Genomic DNA, 21,705 nt, shown 5'->3' with positions numbered 1-21,705 from the left:
AATTCTGAAGAAGGGTCTAGGCCCGAAATGTCAGCCTTCCTGCTCCTCTGATGCTGCTTGGCATGCTGTTTCATCCAGCTCTACACCTTGTTATCTCAATGTCCTGATATATCTCCTGTGTATTCTGTCTACTGTAGTCATAAATTTCCTACCATGTGTTGAACAGACTCCAGTACTGAATACAGCTGTGGTCTGACTAGTGTTTTATGCTGTTCGAGCATAACCACATGGCTTCTCAATTCTATGCCTCAGCTAATAGACGCAAGTATTCCATAAGCCTTCCAGGCCATCTTTTCTAGTGTACCAACCACCTCATGGATATGAGGACATTCTGAGATTCTTCTGTTCCTCAACATTTTTCAGTGTCCTGCCATCATAATGTATTCACCTGTCTTGTGAGCTTTTCCAAATGCATTACCTCACACTCCTCCAGCTCCCTTTATCTACTCTTGTGGTCAGCCAATGGGTCCATTCATATTTTGCTGTGTTTTTTTTTTCTCTATTGATCACCGCCTGCAACTTCTTAATTATAAAATGTAAAGATATTAATGCTTCTTGTAGAGTTCTTCTGTCGTTGCAGCTTAGTTCAGCAAAAGTCAAGCTAGTGTTTAAAATGTAATGCCATCTAGACATTTATTCATCGAAGGTGACAACAAATTGAACATTTGCTGATTTTAAGAATGTATTTTTACAAATAAGTGTAAGAAAATGTAACTTTTTTATAATAAAACAAAACAGAAAGTGCTAGAGAAATGCAGTAGTGCTGGGAGCATCTGTGGAGAGAGAAACAAGAGTTGAATAATCAAGTCCAGTATGACTCTTCCAATCTGAAGGGAGCTATAAAATTGTATGTTTTGTGCTAAAATTAAACAAAGAACTGCAGGTGCTGGAGATTTGAAACACAAATGGAAATTGCTGGCAAAATTCAACAGGTCTGGCAGCTTGGAATCATAGGGTGCCACGCAGAGTGGGGGGGAGAAAGGCCATTCAGCCCACTGAGTCTGCACTGACCCTCCAAAACACATCCCACCCAGACCCAGCACACCTCTCCTCACCCTATCCCCATAACCCTGCATTTACAATGGCTAATCCACCTAACTTGCTAACCACTGAGCCACTGTGCCATTCTATGGGGACAAAGCAAAATTAACATTTTGAGTCCAATGCCTCTTCATTAGAATTGATTTTTTTTTGTGCTGTGACAAAAGGGGAGAGGGAGCAAGTGAACACATTATGAGAGTGCCCTGAACAAATAATGAAGGGAGTGCTGACGTAGTACAGGAACGATTATAGATGAAGAGTGGATAAAGATGCAGTTGGTGGAATGGTGTTTAGAGGGAAGGAGCTGTAAATAAAATGAAAGTTGGTGTTCAAATTCTGTATGCACATAACTTTCTTTGGAAAATGTTTAGACTAAAATGTTACAGCATTATGTATGGGTGCAATATTTGGAATTATCCACTTGAGAAATAACACATATTCTTTTCAGAATGCATAAACAACTGCAACTAAGGATTTCGGGGGTGATATCTCAGATGAATTGTTCCCCATGATAACTTAGAATAATGCAGAAAAATACTATTTTTTCCACCGATTTGGAAGTTCTTTTTATTAACTTACGAATAGAATTTCATTTAGACCACTTCAACTGCAAAAATTAGATCTTCAGCTTCTCAATATCTACAACATGGCTGACGCAAGATGCCAAGTTTCTTTTTCAATTTTCCTAATACTCCTTTACAGGTTGTTGGAATGTGTTACGTTCCTGCAGATTGAGGGCTTCATTATGGGAGATCTTAATGATATAAAGCTATAAATGTTAAATTCTGCAGCATGACATCAGTGCTGGTGACAAAGTGGTAATCAATAGGGCTGATAACAGTTGTCACTCCTATCATCAATTAACGGCATTAGTTCGACAGATTGCATCTTTGTTCTTACCCACTGTTCCCTGCATGATGTTCTCCATTCCATCCAATTGCTTTTATATTCCCTTTGCAAAGAGTTGACAGTTTCTGGTTCAGTAGTGCCATGTTTCCCTGATGCCTTTGTCTCCACATTTCATTTTTCTTTGAAGTTCTGACCAAAGTTCTTGTTTCTTGTACAGACACATGATAAGAAGTCACCAACATGTCACAGTGCACGCAACAAACATTGAATAAACTGAAGAGCTCTTGCTTCCTACTCTGGTTCTGTTTTGCCTAACATACATGTGAGATTGTTGAATAATTTTGTAACGTGAAAGTTCCAATCCTAGTGCAGATTCAAATCAAGATCTAAAAAGAATTCCCTATTCAACATTGCTGAACTTAAAGCATTTTAGGTTATTCTATTCATAGCTTTAAATGAGTGAGGTAGTGACATAGTGTTATCGTCGTTGGACTAGCAATACAGAACTCCAGACTTTGTTCTTAGGGAAGGAAGTCTGCCAATCCTGCCTGGTCTGGCCTACATGTGATTCCACATCCACAGCAATGTGGTTGACTCTTAACTATCCTCTGGGCAATTAGGGATGGGCAATAAATGGCCTAGCCATTGATGTCTGCATCCCATGGATTAATAAAAAAAAAATCTTGATTTCAGATTGACTTGCTTCATTTCATAAACAAATACTGGTGTATTTTGATTCAAGGTAGAGGAACACCTAAATATTCTTCATAGTTTGTTGCCTGCCCATAGACAGCAAGAACAAACTGTTTGGAGTAACACAAGAGAATGCAGACATAAAAAATGTGTTTGTTAGTTTGCAGGTGGGTGCATACTTTCCATGCCAGTTTAATAGGAATATAAATGTGGTCTTGTACAAAGAGATATACTTTAGCCCATTTCAGAATATTAGTGACAGGGTAAAAAGTAGGCAAATTGGTTCAGGGTTGGATTACACAAGATTAGTTTTGGGACTAAAACAAAAGGAAACAATTAAAAAAAAAAAAAGGGGCCACTAGGCAATGACCACCTCTAACAAGAGAGAACATACCCACCTTAACATTCAATGGCATTACAATCACCAAATCGCTCGCTATCAGCCTCCCAGGAGTTACCATTTGACCAGAAACTGAATTGAACGAGTCTTAAAAATAGAGTCAGAAGCTAAGGATTCGGCAGCAAGTGACTCATATCCTGACTCCCTCAAGCCTTTTCACCATCTATAAGACATGTGTCAGGAGTGTGATGGAATATGCCCCACTTGCCTCCGACAATGCTGAAGAAGTTTGGCATCATTCAGGACAAAGCACTCCATTTGCTTGGAGCCGCATCCATTTACGTCGACCATCAATCCTCAGTAGCAGCAGTGTGCACCATCTACAAGATGCACTGCAAAAATTCACAAAAGATCCTTAGACATAACCTTACATACCCAGAACACTTTCATCTAGAAAGACAAGGATGGCATAAACATGGAGAAACCACCACCTTCACATTTCCCTCCATTCACCATCCTGACTCGGAAAGATAACTGTTCCTTCAGTGTCTCTGAATCAAAATCCTGGAAGTTTCTCCCTAACAGCATTGTGGTTATACCACCAGTAAATGGACTGCAACAGTTCAAGATGGCAGCTCACCAACACCCTCATATCATTGGGCAAGAAATGCTGGCCCAGCCAGTGATACCCACATCCCATGAAAGAATATTGAAAAACATCTGAAATGAAATGGGAAGTATTGGAAAAACTCAGCAAGTCTGGCAGCATTGTGGAGGGAGAAAAAAGAGGCTCAGGTCAATGACCTTTCATCTGATTGAAGTTCTGATGAAAGATCAGAGGTTGTGGGTTTAAAATCAAATTGGCAAAAGTTCGAGAGGGGAGATGAGGAGAACTACCATACAGATTAGAAGGATGTTGAGCACGGCCCCTGAAATGGGTAGTGGTAGTAAATTCCATATATAATGCCATAAATTCCCTCAGTTCCAACACAGTCCATAAATAACTTTTAAAGCAAGCTAGATGGGAACTTGAAGATGAGAAACATAGACAGTCATGGACTTAAAACAGGAGCGGTAAGCCGAGAGTCCAACTTCTCTTGCAACAAGCCAGCACAGGCACAATTGGGCAAATGGTTTCCTGCTGTGCTGTAAACTTTTATGGATCCATGTTTATAAATCAGTTTTAGTAGCTGACTTCATTAATTCATGGAATTCTCCTCCAATGCTGATATCTTATTTTGCAGACAGACAATGAGATAAAGATTAGTGTTAGAGTGTTTAACATAAGCTAACTTGAGTTTGAAAAAAACTGGAATCATTTTTCACCAAACAGGATACTTTTATATTAATTACTATTTTACTTCCATGGAAAATGCAACAGGAAACTAATCCCCAATGAAATCTTGTCAACTTTGACGTATTTCTCAGCATTGTGTAAAAATGGATTCTGCAAGTTGTTGAAATGATAAAGGTTGTGTTTTTGTACAGTATTGCCGGAATGAGATAAGTTTTTATATAACAGAAATGATTTTAGAATCTTTCTTAATTAAAAATAACAAATACAGTGGACACACTGGAGATCATGTTATCCTTGGCTCCTATCTTTGCTGTTAGAAAGCATTTTCATGATACTAGTGCAATCACTTGCCAGCGCTAAAATGATCTATTTCTAGCCAGTCCACTATGGCTCCAGTGTCAGTAAAATTAAGCAAGATAATACATAAATAAAGAATATTCATTTATATAAAGCCTTTTACAATCCCAAGTGATCCTAAAGTACTCTACAAATAATGCCTACTTGAAGTGTAGTCCGCGTTCATAAGTAGAAAACAATTTGCACACAATAAGGTTCCATTACCAATTGTGGACATGACTAAATAATCTTTTTGTAGATGTTAATTGAGTGGTCAATATTAGCCACTGCAGAGAACCCTCCTGTCATTTCCCTCAAATATCACCATTTAATATTTTACATTCACCGAAGAGGGCAGACGGAGCTTCCTGTTGTAGTGTCATATTCACTTGGCACTGCATTTGTGCTCAAGTTTCTAAAGTGGGATTTTGAACCTTCAGAATTGGAACTGGGTCTGCTTAGAGAGATACACAGTTGACATCTAGCACACAAGACCATTACAGACACAGTGCTAGGTGCTCAGTGCATTGCTGAAATTTGTTAAGCCAAGACATAACCAAAAAGTTTCTGTGCAGTTTGTGGCGACACATACCTAATCCTATATAAACGATGCTGTGCATCCCCATGCAAGTTCAAATTCTAAGTTTACACATCATCCAAAGACCTTGATTAAAAAATGTAGTCCAATAATAGTGACATCAGACTTTGGCTTTTAATTGAAATAATAACAAGAGATGTAGAAGTCAATTAAAGCTTTCTTCTTACTGTTTTATTGGGAGGTACTTGTCTATAACAGTGTAGTGCAATAATTTTTCTAAAGCATTATTTCAAGACCAGGTTAAGCGTGCTGAGTAACCTGAGATTTGTCTGCTCCTCACCCTACATTCAATGACAACTGTCCTTGCAAATTCTGGCCCAGGGCATTTACAGTTCCATTTTCAACTTCTCTAAATGTATTGGGCCCAACATTTACCACAGTGCATATGCAGCAATGAGTTTTTTTTAAACTCATCCCTCACTTTGTCCCTAGTCAAGCTTTCACTATCCTCCCATCCCAGTCATTGCCCTGATAGAGCTCTTATCTTAACTGTCTCAAGTTGAAGGGATGTAGAGTTATCTGATAAAAATCTGTCTCAGTTATCCATTTGCAAATGCAGCTGAAGCACAACAGGTTGTGTCAGGTCTTTTTCCCTGCACTACTCCAGGATTGTTCCTCAGAAAAGAGACCGACAGATCTCTTTACTTTGCTACCAGTTCTCTCATTGGCTCATACACTCCACTCCAACCAGTAATTGGAGTCACTTACAAAGTTCTTTATTGCCAAGGTATAGATCATCCAATCACCTACCTCTTTTGTTCTTCAACCCCTTCACAACCGAACATTAGTTCCTTAGCTCTGAGTCTGTGTCTCAATGCTTTTCCCCATCTATCTATGCCTCTTCTGTACATATCTTGTCTGTATGCCATATAAGATTGACCTCCTACTCCCTTGAGCATATTCTTACTAAACAACAGACAACCATGTCTTATTGCCATTTTTCCACATTCATTTTTTCTCTCTAAATTCTACAATCATTGGCTCTTTTCCTCCACGCTGCATAGCTATTCAACAACCTGATGGGATGCACACACAGTATTGCTAAACAATTTAATATGCACACTTAAATAAATCATCCATGCACTGCAAAAAATAATTAGTAAGGTACGTTGCCTGCAAGTATCTAAGAGAAGAATATCCATGCATCCATACTTTGAAAACTTCTGTTAAAATAACTGTTAATGGAATATTGCCCATTATTAATGTTATTTAACATGTTTAAATTGTTAATCACCTTCTCTAAGGCTGTTTCTCAAACACTCCTGTCATTTCTGTAGCTAAATATAGAAGTCACCAAGTTGGAGACAACTTGCTGATGTGTTGTGAATTGCAGTGCTTTTATTAATTGACGTCATCCTATTCGCTCATTCAAATTAAATGTCTGCCCCATTCCCATGTCCTACGTGATACTGCAATCCTACAGTCTTGTTTCTCCTTTGAACAGTGGCTGTTCACCAACTCTCGGTCTGCTATATCACTATTGAACCTTACCATTTCCTACTCAATGAATGAGGAAAGTCTCTCCATCCATCCCTCACTCCAGTATAAACAGTCTTTCAGAGGTGAAATTCTTAAAGGGCTATACCCTTTTTAAACTCCCAGTACAAGCCCACAATTGCCAAGCTATGATATATATTAAGTTAAACACGCTGTAAAATTAATGTAAATCATGTAAAAATAATATTCCAACTAACATACGTTACTTCTGTATTTCAGTGCTCACAGTAATGCCTTTTCAATCCAGTCAGGTTTTTCTCACATGCATTTGGAGCTTTTTTTGAAGTAATCTTGTCCAGATTGACAATATCACCTTTTCAAAAGCAATCACATTTTTTCACTTTCGACAGGTTTCTGAACAACATCAACTTCATTGGATAGTTTTTTTAAATGAAATACTGACATAATGAGATCTCCATTGTCAATGAGGAACTCCTGTTTTTATGCGTCATCCAGTTTATGAGATAGATAGCTCATCTACAGACTCCGCACGTTTCACTTCGGATATAAATCTGGGACTTTCCTTCATTATGCTGGTTTGAAATAATGCCATTAGCTTGATTCCTTGTCAATCAGATACTTGTCAAGATTGGATGAAATTTAGCTTGGCTGTTTTAAAAATTGATCTTCTGAAAATTGTGAAGCTATGAAGTTCAGGAACTGTTTACCCACCAGAGAATTTTTCACTACAAAGAATGCTCATCTTTTATACCAAAAAAGGTAGAAAGACTTGAAGCACCCATGTTATATCCTGCCTCGTAATCCATACCTGCACATTCTGCGCATAGAAAACCAACATTGCTTTGTTTTGTAATCAGACAAAAATGGATTTGAGCCAATAACGAGATACAAGGAAGTGTAGCCAAAAGAGGTTTAAAGAGGGTCTTAAAAGAGGAGAGCGATGTAGGCAGTTTGAGACATTTAAAGGAAGATTTTCCAAGCCTGGAACTTTGATTGCTGAAGGGACTGGCACCAATGCCTTCGGTATATCTAAGTTTGACAATTGCAGTATTTTCCAGGATGTCTTCCCACATTCAAAATTCTACCACCGATATCCAAGTTTGCACCAAATTCCTTTCACCCATCATCCCATTAACACTGACTTAAATGGGCTCCAGGTCCAGCAACTGCTTGATTTTTTTAATCCTTTCATGTCTCACATCTTTCTCCCCATCTTTATTTCTTCATTACCTCCTCTAACCCTAAACCCCTCCAGGATCTCTGCATTTCTCCAATTCTGACCTCCTTTACATTTTAACCTTAATTTCTCCACAATTTGTGATCATGTCTTCAGATGCTTGGGTGCTAAGCTCTGGAAATCTCTCCTAAACTTTCTATCCTCCTTTCAACAAAAATAATAATCAGCTTTTGGGTTGTGTCATTAATGTAGTAAAACGTCCCAGGCATCCTTACAGACGTATTATCAAACAGAATTTGACAATGGTTCTCCCCCTGTCCTGCCATCATAAGGTCAGAAGTGGGGATGTTCACTGATGATGGCACAATGTTCAACATCAGTCATGATTCATCAGAAACTGAAGTAGTCCATGCCCAAATACAGCAAGACCTGAATAATGTCCAAACTTGGGCTAAAAAATAGCAGGTGCTAGACAATGACTATCTCTAGTAAACGAGAATTTAACCATTGCCCCATGATGTCCAATGGCATTGCCATCACTGAACCCACCACACTCAACATCGTGAAGGTTATCATTGACCTGAAACTGAACTGGACCAGCCAAACAAATACTGTGCATACAAGAGCAGAGGCTAGAACTCCTGCAGCGAGTAACTCACCTCCTGACTCCCCAAAGCCAGTCCACCACTTACAAGGCACAAGTAAGGAGTGTGTAAAATTATCTATTTGCCTATAAGACTGCAGCTGTAACAACATTCCAGAAGCTTGATACCGTCCAGGACAAAGCAGCTCACTTGATTGGCAGTATGTCCGCAAACATCCACTCCCTCCACCACTGATACTCAACCTCAGTAATCTACAAGATGCACAGTAGAAATTCATCAAGACTCCTTAGATAGCACCTTCAAAATCCGTGAACACTACCATCTGGAAGGACAAGGGCAGGAGGAATATGGGAACACCTTTATCCTCTCTAAGCTCTCCTCCAAGCCAATCACTATTCTGACTGAGAAATACATTGCCATTCCTTCAGTGTCACTGATTCAAAATTCTGCAACTTCCTCCCCAACGGCATTGCAGGTGTATTCACACCAAACGGACTGCAGCAGTTCAGAAGGCAGCTCAACATGGCCTTCTCAAGGGCAATTAGAAATGGGCAATAAATGCTGGCTCAGCCAGCAAATCCCACAGCCTATGAATGCAAAAAAAATTGACACTGAACCACGTAGGAGATATTAGGTTAAATGACCAAAGAGGCACATTTTAAAAAGCATCTTAAAGGAGAACATGAGGTAGACACTCTTGAAAACTCACCTCCATCAACTATTTAAAGGCTATGTGTCATCTGTCCGAGCATTTCCCTTATGCAAATTGATGTCAAACTTTGTTAATAAAGCAATTCTTGAGCATCATGTTTAATCTGGTGGTGCTAAGGATATTGTTTGAATGTAAGTTGTTGTTGTTGAAGGGGGTGAAAAGAAAGGAGAGTTTAGTTGGCGAGACAGGTTGTAGGTTAAAAGTGATTGCAGGGAAATGGAAGTGACAGGTCTTTTATGTTCTTAAAAATCAGGATCAACCATTTAAATGGGAGGCACTAGGAGCTAATTTGTGTCAGCTAGGGCAGTGTGTGGAGCACTTAGTGATGTTTAGCAATGTGAGCGGCAGAGATTTGTGTCAGTAGGCATTCGCAAAAGATGGAGGTTTGGAGGTGAACCACAAAGGCATTGGAATAGTTTGGCTGCAGGTAATGAGGAAATGGATGAGAGCCTTACAAGCAGAGAGGCTAACTGGAATGAAATGATCTTTGTGATGGGTAGGAAATTTTGGTATGAAGCCTGATTTGGATTTGAATGTAGCACTGAGGACATGGTTCAAGCTGAAGCACCTAATGCAGGGGTGTGAGGGGAGGAGAGTGATAGATTCAGTGGTAATGTTATGGAGGTTATGATCAGGAATCAAAGATGAGGATTTTGATCTTCCAAAAAAATGTCTATCACATCTAAAACTGGATACTAGACATGCAATCAGACAAGGCAGAGGAAATGGAGGAGTTCGGATTGGTGGTGGAGAGGTGGAGCTAAGTGTCTTCAGTATATATGTGCAAAGCCTTTCAGTCTTTAGATGTGGCTGGTAAAGAGCAGCAGTTAAGTGAGGCCACTTAGTTTCTAAATAAAATGCTTGAAACTTTAATATTTTCTTATGAGATCCTAGCTTGTTAAATGTTCACAGATAGGAATAACAATTTTAAACTGCTGTTGGAGATATTTGTTGCTATGGTATTCTAATATTTGCTGTGGAAGATCAGCCTGTACTATTCACAGTTGTCCCTTTGACAAAAGACATGATAGGAAATTAGTAAAACTGTTAACATTTACATCCATTTGTACATTGCCCATGGTGTTTTCGACCATGTTCTATTTACAAAATGTAAAGCATACCATCAAACAAAATGCTTGCAATAGTTGTACCAATAGGTTAATAGTTACAACCCAAACCAGCTCACATCTTTTGACAGCATTCCTGAAAACTGAAAGAACTCTAAATACATCCCAACTTCGCAAAATTTGAGCCCTCTTTGTCTGCCTGATTGTGCCCATATAACCCAAGTCCAGTTTCCTTAGGTGCATATTGACAAAGGCACAGGTGAAAAATACCCAGTTATGTGCATGAGCATTGCTGGAGTTTAACTAGCTAAAGCCATGCAGCAATCAACACAGAACACTAGTAAATCCCCTGCTAGCGGCTTTGCCATAATCATTACAGACACCATATAAGTATTTGTAACATTTGGCTTGTAATGCTATAGATTTATGGGTGAGAGTCTTGGCTAGCAGCAGTCATGGGGCCATACCCACTATGGTATTTTGTTTCCTTTTGATTGTACTTTGAAGTGGTACGTCGTAGAAGAAAAACTGAAAGCCAACTGAAAATGGGATGCTCTGAGGGTCGGTGTTGACTTGTTGGGCCAAAGGGCCTGTTTCCACACTGTAGAGATTCTGTGATCCCAAACTCATAAACAAAGTAATAGCATCTATACTATGCTAGAGTCTTCTATGACCTTTCTCTTCTGAATATAGTACTCTTCCATCATTAATCACTCAAATGTGCTTTAAAGGTTATCACCTGAATTTGTCCCTGATTCTATATTTTTCCTTTTCTGAATATTAATTTTTCAAAGGTGGCATTTTGACTGTGTTATCTTAATTGTTAATTGCATATTGTAGCAAGAACAGCGAGTCACACAAGACTACCCAAGTAATTTACAACCTTATCTTTTAGATAGTGTCTAAAAGAATCAATTAGTAAAGATCACTGCGCTGTATGATTGGAAGTTTTAGTATAAATGCCATTTGATGTTTCTGGAACTTTGTTTCCTACATTGCTGATTTACAGTAACATACATGGATTACCATAGTTATACTGGAAACAAGTCATGGCTGTGATCTGCCTAAGTGGATTGTACTTGGGAATCAGTTCCTGTATCCTGGCAGCATCCAATATGAGTTTTTTCTTTAATTCACTCGTGGGATGTGGGCGTCACTGGCTGGCTAGCATTTTTTGCCCATCCCTAGTTGCCGTTGAGAAGCTGGTGGTGAGCTGCCTTCTTGAAGTGTTGCAATTAATTTGCTGTACATATATCCATAATGCCATTAGGGAGGGAATTCCAGAATTTGGACACTGATGCTTAAGTAACAGCAAGTTAGGTTGGTAGTAACTTGGAGGGGAACTTACAGCTGATGATGTTCCCATGTATCTAAGGAACTTTTCCTCCTGGTTGGAAGTCGTCGTGTGTATGGAAGGTGCTGTTTAAGAATCTTTGGTGAATGTCTGCAGTGCGTCTTGTAGATGGTACACATTGCTGCAACTGAGTATCAGTGGTGGAGGGAGTGGATGTTTGTGAATGTGATTCCAAATGGGCTGCATTGTCCTGGATGGTGTCAAGCTTCTTGTGTGTTATTGGACTTGAACTCACTCAGAAAATGGAGTGTGTTCCAGCACACTCCTGACTTTTGCCTTGGACAGGCTTTGGAAGTCAGGAGGTGAGTTACTGATTGCAGTACTCCTAGTCTCTGACCTGCTCTTGTAGCCGTTGTATTTATATGGCTAGTGCAGTTCAGTTTTTGGCCAGCAGTACTCCTCAAGATATTGGTAGTGGGGAATTTAGTGGTAATACCATTGAATGCTAAGGGGCAGTGGTTAGATTGCCTCTTATTGGAGGCTATGGAGCAAATGTTACTTGCCACTTGTCAGTCCAAGTAATGTTATGGAGGTACAGGTTCAAAACCATACCTTGGCAAATGGTGGGATTTAAATTCAATAGCAATCTGGAATTGACAGCCTGATAATGACCATGAAACTATTGTCAAGATTTGAAAAAAAGCCCACCTGGTTCACAAATAGAAGGAAATCTGCCACCCTTACTTGGTCTGACCTATATGTAACTCCACACCTTCGACAATGTGGGTGACTCATAAGTGCCTTCTGGGCAATGGCAATGGGGATGGGGGTGGTGCTGGAGGCAATAAATGCTTGCCTTGCCAGTGATGCCCAAATCCTGTAAATGAATAAGAAAAAAAATCCTGATTTGGATCTATATTGCAAATCCTTAGGTGTCGCTGGGACAAAATCCTGGAATTGCTTCCCTAACAGCACTGTACCCTAAGGATTGCAGGAGGCCAAGACTCTAGAAAGAATGACCACAATCTTATGGACAGATTCAAAAAGAATTTGCTATGTGCATGCATGCTTCCATTATGTGGTTTGACTTGGAGTGGACTTCTCATGCTAACTTCTGGCAGATTTATGCTGCTATTCCATCCACAATTTCTGCTTTTGTACACAATTGAAATTACAGAGAGGTACATTGATTTGCTTTGTGTCTCAAAAATCTTTTACTCCAAGAGCAAATTGCTGCAGATGCTGGAATCTGTACTGAAAACAAAAAATGCTAGAAATCACAGCAGATCAGGCAGCATCTGTGGAGAGAGAGCAAGCTAACATTTCCAGTCTAGATGACCTGTACTTCATCAGACCTGCTCTGATGAAGAGTCATCTTGTACTCCAAGCTTGCTTTTGATATCTTTTAAAATTAGTCATCACAAAAGGATGCTTAATAACCTATATAAATAGTTACTTTGTATCTTATACAAGTGCTGTGCTAATAAAATGAAGAAAATTACATCTAATTAATAACACTTTGGTCCATTACAATTTAACTATGGAGATGAAGAAATTATACTATAAATTATTCCATGAAAGAGAATGAAATAGAGCCACTCCTTTGAAAATTAAGGTGAGACCAACTATAATTTTCAGCATTGCATATCCAGCATTGTTTTCTTCCTTAACTGGTGATTTACAAAATTAAGTATCAATAACTGTCACTACAGCAGAATTTCAAAAGATTACACAATGATATAAATGTTTGGTCCACCATGTCTATTCAGATAGTCCCAACATGTAATTTTTTTCCCCATCTTTCATTTAAACTTGAAATTAGAACAGGGTAGAATTTACCCCAATAATAAAATGTAATCTAATAAATTAATTTAAAAATAAGCAGTAATAACATGGTTTAAAATAAAACTTTTTACCGGGATATTTAATGCAAATTATTTGCTATCATCTCAACTATTCAGGTAATGATGAACAATTCGCAATCTAAAATTAGTTTCACAAAAATGGCATATCACCCTCGGCCGCAGTATTTGTTTGGGAAACTTTGTGTATTTTCCCATTAAACTAGCCGTATAAGTCTGACCATTATAAATTATAATTATAAAAAACTGTATACCCTTTTAAAAAAAATAACTGGTCATGACTGCCAACATTCTTTCCAGCACCAAGTATGGGTTCTCATTCTTCAGGTTTGAATTCTTCAGGGTTATCTGAGGAAGATTGTTATAAAGTTTTGACTGTTCTATTTCCTTCCACTTTGCTCATCAATAACTTCTGTTTTATTCAGCAATAACATGTTTTGATAGTGTCAGTGATGTTTTCCTGGTTTGACATGAGATCCTCAGGAGTGTGTGGATGTTTGTTGGACCTGTAAATTTTTATGTAAAATTACAATGCAGGCCAATCTACCCAACTGCTCCATGCTAGCATTTACGCTTCCCTCCTACCTTCTATAGTGCAGTAATTGTGATGTAATTGTGATAGCAAGTGAATAATATAGTTCAAAGCACAACATTAATCATATCATGATGACGGATCACTGGTGGAAATATATTGAGTTAATCAAGTCTGATTACTTTTATGGGGAAAGTTAAATATTTTTTCAGTTTGCAATTTGTTTTCTGATAAGCATACCAAAATGCTTGTGTCATCTTTTCCAGCTGGAAAGGCAAATGCTGATGCAAAATGAAATGAGACAGAGACAAGTCGCAATGCAGATCGCATGGTCCCGTGAATTTATAAAGTACTTCGGAACCTTTTTGGGACTGTCAACAATTGGTTTAACAATAGGGTGAGCATTTTGTTTTTGTTCTATGGTCATTCATGGAGTTTGTGATTACAGCAATGTTTTATCAGACAAAATGATCACCTGGTAAAATTGTCTTTAGACATAGCTGATTCAAAGATCAATGAGATGTGCTACATTGCTATTGCTGCAATCAATGTGGGTGCAGATATAAGCTTGTAAAGTACCAATATTCAGCATTATTTCAGAATAAACAAACATATTTATTGAGAAAGCACTGACAGTCACTCCCGAGATGTCCCCTGTAGAAAGTAGTAGGTGTCCTCCTGTTGAGATACTTAATGGTACAAAATGAAAGCAAGCAAAGAACATTAGAGATTGCTGGTTAACATAACTCACCCGATTACCAGATTTAACAGGGAATCAAAAACTGAATAACTAGGATGATTGTCTTTCAAATCATTCCTAAGTCATTATAACACTGTAAAGAGCATCACAGCATAAATGATTGATCGTCTGTCTGACAGTTATCTCTGATCACAACCACTGTAAATTACATTTCTACAGCAACTTTAACGTAGATACTTTGGAACATTTTAGTGTTAAACTTTGATACCAAACCACAGAAGGTTATATTAGGACAGATGGGCAAAAGGTTGGTCCAAGACATTAATCATCACAAGTGTCTTAAACCAAGACAGATTGTTAGAATAGTGGTGAAGTCCAGGGAAGGAATTCCACAAGTTCAGTTTGAAACTCAACACATGTGCACCAATGGTGGAGTGAGGAAAATACATAATGTCCAGGTGACCAAAATTACAGAAATGCAGAAGGCTTAGAGTGTTAAGGTTACAGTGAGATGGAGGTCAGCTCAATTAATTCAGTTTGGTGGGAAGAATGAGGAGGCAATATAAAATAAAAGGTAGAATTCAAAATTGGGTGCAAGAGCAGAGGATCTGGTGTGCCCAAATCAGGGAAGGCAACAAGGCGGAGGTTGAGAAAGTAGTAAATTAAAGCATATGAGATCTTGGCCTGTCTAAATACAAGAGCAAGAAATTTGTGGTAACCCTTTACAAAATGTTGTTTTGGCTAAAATTTAACATCCAGCTCTGGGTACCATACTTTAGGAAGAATGTGAAGGCTATGGTGAGGGTTCAGAAAAGATTCAGGAGAATGGTTCTCGTAATTGGGTGCTTCAGCTACATGCATAGTTTGGAAAAGCTGGGCCTGTTTTCTTTGGACAAGATTAAGAAGAAATTGGATTGAGATTTTCAAAATCACAAAGTAAAATCTATCGAATGGCGAAGAGAGGACACTAATTTAAGGTTATTGGCAAAAATTGTTGCCACCTAGAAGGACGAGGAAGAATAGGCATGGGGACACCTCCAGCTGTACATTCCCCTCCAAACTACACACCATCCTGACTTGGAACTACATCTTCTTACTTCGCTATCACTGGGTCAAAATCCTGGAACTCTTCCCCTGCACGGTGGATCTGCCTAAATCCCAAGGACTGGAGCAGTTAAAGGAGGCAGCTCCCCACTAACTCCTCAAGGGCAACTAATAATGGGCAGTAAATGCTGGCCCAGCCAGTGACACCCACAGCTGGTGAGCACAAAGAAAGAAAAGCAACATGAGGAAAATCACCTTAATGTTGCCAGCAATGAGGATCTGGGTGCTCTGCCTCAGAGTGCAGAGGAGACAAATTCAATTAAGGTCTTCAAAATATAATTGGATGATAATATAAAGTATTTGAAAGGTGGTGGATGAAAGGCAGCAGTGTTGTATTAATTGCTCCTGTAGAGAACTGGCATGGAAGTGACTGGCCAAGTGGCCTCCTTCAGTGCTGTGTTCATTTTATCCAGGTTATAAATATGGAGGAATTTGACAAAGCTTCCTGAATTTCCTCTCATAACTTTAAATAAGAGACGGATTGGTTGTTCGACATTTTAATCATGCTCCAACATGAGAACACAATTGTCTATTTTACCCCAACTTCAACATTCTGAGCATAATCACTAAATTAGATCAGTCAAAATACATATGGTGCTCCCTGTGGATTCCAAATGTCTTGACCATTAGAACATTGGCAGATGGGTCCTGCACCTCCAGTGAAAACTTTGTTTAGGCCAATTCTTGCAGGGTGACATTGGCTGTTCCATTAAAACTATGACGAACGAAACAAAAGAATCTCTGGAATAATTCAACTCCTGTGAGTGACAAATAAGTTCACATTCTCCCAAAGCAGTCAGAAATGAACTCATTCTTTCCAGCGTGGCTTTTCACATTTCACTTTTGTCAATTCAGATTTCTCCAAGCATTGCAGCAACTGTTGGCTCATCTTGTGCTACAGTGGGTCCATGGGATTGAGGTAGACTTTTTGCTAACCTCCTTTCTTAGGAGCCCTGTATTGCTTCTCATTTGGCACTAGTATGCTGCAGTGAAGAAAAAGGCAGATTGTCTGCCATGCATTCCTCTCCTTTGGGTAGGTTGTCTCCACCTGTCACTATTCTCCTGGACCTCAGGTCCATGTCTCCACTGATCAGTTGTGAGGCCGTCTGCACACTGTAGTCCAATTACCTGTATGAAGGGTGGTATCTAATACGTGCCTTACTGCCACTAGAGCTGTACTCCATATCTTGATGATCATGTTAATCTGTCAGTTTTTTTGCACCTTCTTGAACTGCCACAGTAAGTACACAAACAATGGAAGAGAATTCCTGAATTTTGACAAGCAACAGTAAAGGAACTGACAGTACAGTAATTGACAGGGAAATAGTAACATACTTCTGCAAGTGTTAAAATGATCAATAAATGACAGATCTGATTCCTAGTGATCACACTGGATCTTCCTCCTGATTATAGGGTGGTGAACAGGTTTATTTGTGCGTTCCCCATTCTTTTTACCGCAGGAAGTCAGTCCTTTCAAAAGGATTTAGAACCAAGTTGCTGCAGTTTTAATGGTGAAAATATCTTAGGAAACAGTGGGTGAGCAAAATTAAATTAGAATAATCACTGCAAAGAACAGTTGAGGCAAATAGTTTTGATATACTTAAGGGGTTGGTAGACAGGCGGGCTAGGGAGAAAGGAAAAGACGAATACATTGCTGTGGTTGAATGAGTGGTGCAAGGACGCTCACGTGGCAGAAAACATAGGCATGGACCAGAAGGGCTTAGTTAGTTTTCAAGGGCTCCTGCTCAGCGAAAGACTGAAACAAGTTGATGTCCTAATTCCATCATCACTGCGGATGTCTGACGACCTCAGTCATCCCCCAAACTATTGCAGCACACCTGAGTTGGGGGTATAACCCACTTAAAATGAGCTTCTGTTTGCCATTTTAGGACATTGCCAGGCAGTCCAGCTGAACAAGAGCCCAGAATATTTTGTCCTTTAGCTTTTTTGAGAAAGGAGAATTAATGTTTATAAAGTTTACCAAAAAATAAATGTTTCTTTACTTAAACATCAACATTTACATTTTGACCTTGGCTATTTTCTGTGCAGAGCTTTGAAGAAGAAGAGACCAGGCATTCTGGTTCCCATTGTTCCACTGAGCTTCATTTTTGCCTATCAATGTGATCTGGCATATGGAACATTAATGATAAGGATGAAAGGTAAGTAAATTAACTATAAATCTGTGACTTTACTGTTCAAAAAAAATTTAGATTAAACTTACATTCGTAATATATGTCCAATTCAAGTGCAGCTTGGGAAAACATAGAAACATACCAGGATCATGGCACTGAAGATGGCCATTTGGCCTGTCTTTTCCATGCTGGCTGTCCATACAGGAACTCAGCCAGTCCAGTTCCAACATCCTTTCCTGCAATTTTACAAATCTTTCTCTGTAAGTATTAATCCAGTTCCCTTTTGAAACCAATGATTGAATTTTCCCTTTCATGCAGAGCATTTCAGGTGCTAATCACTGACTGCATCAAAACGTTTTACCTCATATCTCCTTTGATTCTTTTGCCCACTGTCTAATTACGTGCCCCATAAACACACATTCTGTTTAATTACATTCTTTTAGGGATAAGGACAGTACCGTTGGCCTTGTCCAGCACCTCACACACACGCAGCAATGCTCCACCAACCATCTTTTCTGATTCCACGCCAATAGAAAATGTGCACTTCAGAAACCAGAAGACATTGTAACACTAATCGGCAACTGAGTGCCCTCACGTAACCTCATGACAAGAGAGTGATGGAAATGCTGCAAGAGGTGGTGAGCGAAGCTCTGGGGGAGAGATGGTAATTGAAGAGTTGGGTGATGCAGTTTGTATTTACATTTCTGTGACTATATCAAATGATGTAGCTTTTTGCACCACTGAACCCAGTTTAAGACAATGTATATGCACATAGACTGTTGGTACTCTGAAGCAAATATTGATGAAGAGAAACCAGTTACTCTGGTAGGGAAACTCAGAACAAGAGAGTGTAACCTTGAAATTAGTGCTTAGTTCTAGGCTGATGTCAGGTCTTCACACACAGTGGTGGAAATCCAAAATTCTCATCTCATAGTTTTGTGATCATCAATACTAACTTTCAACTCCAGATTTATTAATTGAACTGAAGTTCCACGAAATGCCACAGTGAAATTTGAGCTGATGTTCTCAGAGCATTTGTCTGTTAGATAAGTAGCATTAGCTTTCAGCCACCTGTTCTGTCTAAAATTGAACAGCAGGAACAGGCTTTAGGGACTGAATGACCTGATTTTGTACCAATTTTCCTTTACTGGCTTAGAATGTTAGGGAGAAATGTTAATTAATGTCTTAATTCTGAGCCCAGCTTTGGTTTTATACAAGGCATGAATGATATTTTGTTGTATTTTGTAGCAGCACAGCGGCTCAGTGGTTAGCACTGCTGCCTCACAGTACCAGGGACCTGGGTTTGATTCCAGCCTTGGGAGACTGTCTGTGGGGAGTTTGCACGTTCTCCCCGTGTCTGTGTGGGTTTCCTCTGGGTGCTCCGGTTTCTTCCCACAGTCTAAAGATGTGCAGTTTAGGTGGATTGGCCATGCTAGATTGCCCGTAATGTCCAGTGATGTTCAGGCTAGGTGAATTAGCAATGAGAAATGCAGGGTTACAGGGATAGGGTGGGGAATGGTTCTGGGTGCGGTGCTCTTTGGAGGATCAGTGTGGACTCGATGGGCCGAATGGCCTGCTTCCACACTGTAGGGATTCTATGATTCTATGTTGCTCAGTGCATATCGACTTTTCCTGCTCCACTAAAAATCTAATTTCAGTTATTCAGATTCACTTGCTCCACTTTCAACATAATTAATTGCAATTAACAGTCTCAAGATCTGCAATTAACTCATGGTATTGCACGTCAGTTTTTCACAGTTTGTCTTGCAGGCAGGTACAGATAATAGAATTAAGTACAGCGCAGAAGGAAGCCATTCAGTCCAGCACTTCTGCACTTGTTTACTGAATGAACGAATCACTTAGAGCCATTCTCCTATTTTCTCCCTGCAACCCTGTACATTGCTCCTTTGCAATTAACGGTTTAATTCCCTTTTAAATTGAATCCCTCAATGGACCCTGCCTCTAGCAAGTTTCAAACTGTGCATTCCAGGCACTATCCACTTGCTCTATGGAAAAGATTTCGCTCATATCACTTTTGCCACTCACGAATAAATTGCATAAATTGAATAAATGCATAGAAAAGAATGTAATTGTTGTATTGTTCCTGGGCTCTCAAAAATTATCTTGATCCTCATATGAGACTATATTGCGTAGCAGGCAAAGAATCCTTCAAAACTAATTTTAAAAAAGGTATTGCATTGTAACATTCTTTTGTAGCGCAAGTTTCTGAATTATTGGTGCGGTCTTATTTATAATTGTTCTGTAGTATACATTTGAGCAGTAATTGACAGGTTATTGATATCATTTTTTCTTCCAGATGAGGCAGAGAATATAATTGATACGGAGCAAACCCTCCTTGAGATGCCAAAGGGAGTGCCAACCTTTGAAAGCATTGAAATGGCCAGAAGGGCTCGGAGTATGTTTTTCATCCAAAAATAGATTTTGAGTATAAAAATAGTGAATCTGTCAATCTAAACCTCAGATCAAAAGGGAAGAATGTATCAGTAGCAGCTCATTATACTTGTATGGATCTTTTTAATCAAATGGCATGTACAGTTGTAACCTTTAATAAAATTGTCCATTATTGAATAAAGCCTCGTGATTTGGAGATTTTTTTCTTTATTATTTCAACTTCTCATTTTATTTTGCACTAGCCACAAATGCACAGGGGAGCATATTGCTAAAATTTCATTTATTGCAGGAAAAAAAATGAGAGATTTATTTCAATCCAAACCAGCAGAAAACCTGCAGCAGTGAAGGGTACTGGATGTTAACTCTATTGTAAAAAGGTTAAGAAAACATTAGCTGTTTTCTCTCCATAATGCTGCCAGACCCCTGCTAAGTTTCTCCAGCAATTTCTGTTTTTGTTTCAGAAAACCTGTGTCATTTTTGTTAGTGATACCCATTGAAACATTGGGTTGGGTTTGTTCAGAGTTATGAAAACCTTTTAAAAATCCTGCCTTACATTCTAACAAATCCGTTTTTGGTACTAGGCATGTTTCACATGAGCAGGTAACTGAATTCAGCAGGCTTATTGGTACTTAGTGTTGTGTCCAACCACGCACCATTGTGCATGGTACAAGAGCCTTAAACAACAATGAGAGGGGCATACATTGAGAGTGCAGGCTCAAACACTTTCATAAGGTGGATATGGACTCCACAACTGTCATGATCTGAAAATGGCCTACTGTTCATTTACTTCTGCATGTTCTTTAAAAAGTACTACAGTAATGCCACAGCAGAAAGCTATAGAAGGATTGTTGAAATTGGAGAGTAAAAGAATTGAATTAGTTTTATTGTGATGTACTTGAATGAGTACAGTGAAAAGTTTACAAGTTGCCACTTATGGCATCATCTTAGATACAAGATAATTAGGTACAGATACTTAAGTATTTGGTATAAAATATAGAAAAAAAATAAAATATCTAGCATAAGAATAAAGTGGAAAAAATAAAGTACACAGTTTACAGTCCTTACGCCCCAGTCCGTGCTGGTACCTAACCTCCAAACCACACTGGGCTTTGAAATTTGAGGCCTTCCCTCCTCGTGACAGTCTCCAATCCGAGGACTCGCCTCCAGTTCACCCTGGGGACTCCCCTCCCCACAACAGCCTCCAGTACGTGCGCTGACCTCTCTTCCAATCCCAACTGATTCCAACCATGTAAGTATAAAAAGTTTTAAAAATAATTTTTTAAAAGTTTTTAAAAAACAAACAAAAAGATAAAAAAGGAGCCAATAATGGAAGAAGGAAGGTGTAGTGGGAATTGATTAAAATAATGCCTGAAAGAGCAGTAGAGCAATGTGAAAGTGAGCCATGAGAACTGGGAGACACTGACAACAGGGGCAAAAGAAAAATCACAACAGAACAAGAGAACTCAAAGCTCAGAATGTCATGGGAAAGACTGAAT

The 21,705-nt window shown here is 39.1% G+C and overlaps 1 protein-coding gene across 1 annotated transcript in view; it reads left to right on the top strand.

Annotated features, from left to right (window-relative positions):
- Positions 1–20,390, top strand: part of plgrkt (plasminogen receptor, C-terminal lysine transmembrane protein) — a 63,920-nt gene extending 43,530 nt beyond the window's left edge. The window contains exons 3-5 of the mRNA XM_048595049.1: positions 14,128–14,258; positions 17,715–17,824; positions 20,115–20,390. Coding sequence (XP_048451006.1) covers positions 14,128–14,258; positions 17,715–17,824; positions 20,115–20,236 — 363 coding nt within the window. The 3' untranslated portion in view covers positions 20,237–20,390. The remainder of the gene's footprint in view (positions 1–14,127; positions 14,259–17,714; positions 17,825–20,114) is intronic.
- Positions 20,391–21,705: the final 1,315 nt, after the last annotated feature.

This window comes from Rhincodon typus, chromosome 3 (assembly GCF_021869965.1).
Source record: "Rhincodon typus isolate 14 chromosome 3, sRhiTyp1.1, whole genome shotgun sequence".
Taxonomy (NCBI): domain Eukaryota; kingdom Metazoa; phylum Chordata; class Chondrichthyes; order Orectolobiformes; family Rhincodontidae; genus Rhincodon; species Rhincodon typus.
This window is presented reverse-complemented; position numbering and strand designations above follow the sequence as displayed.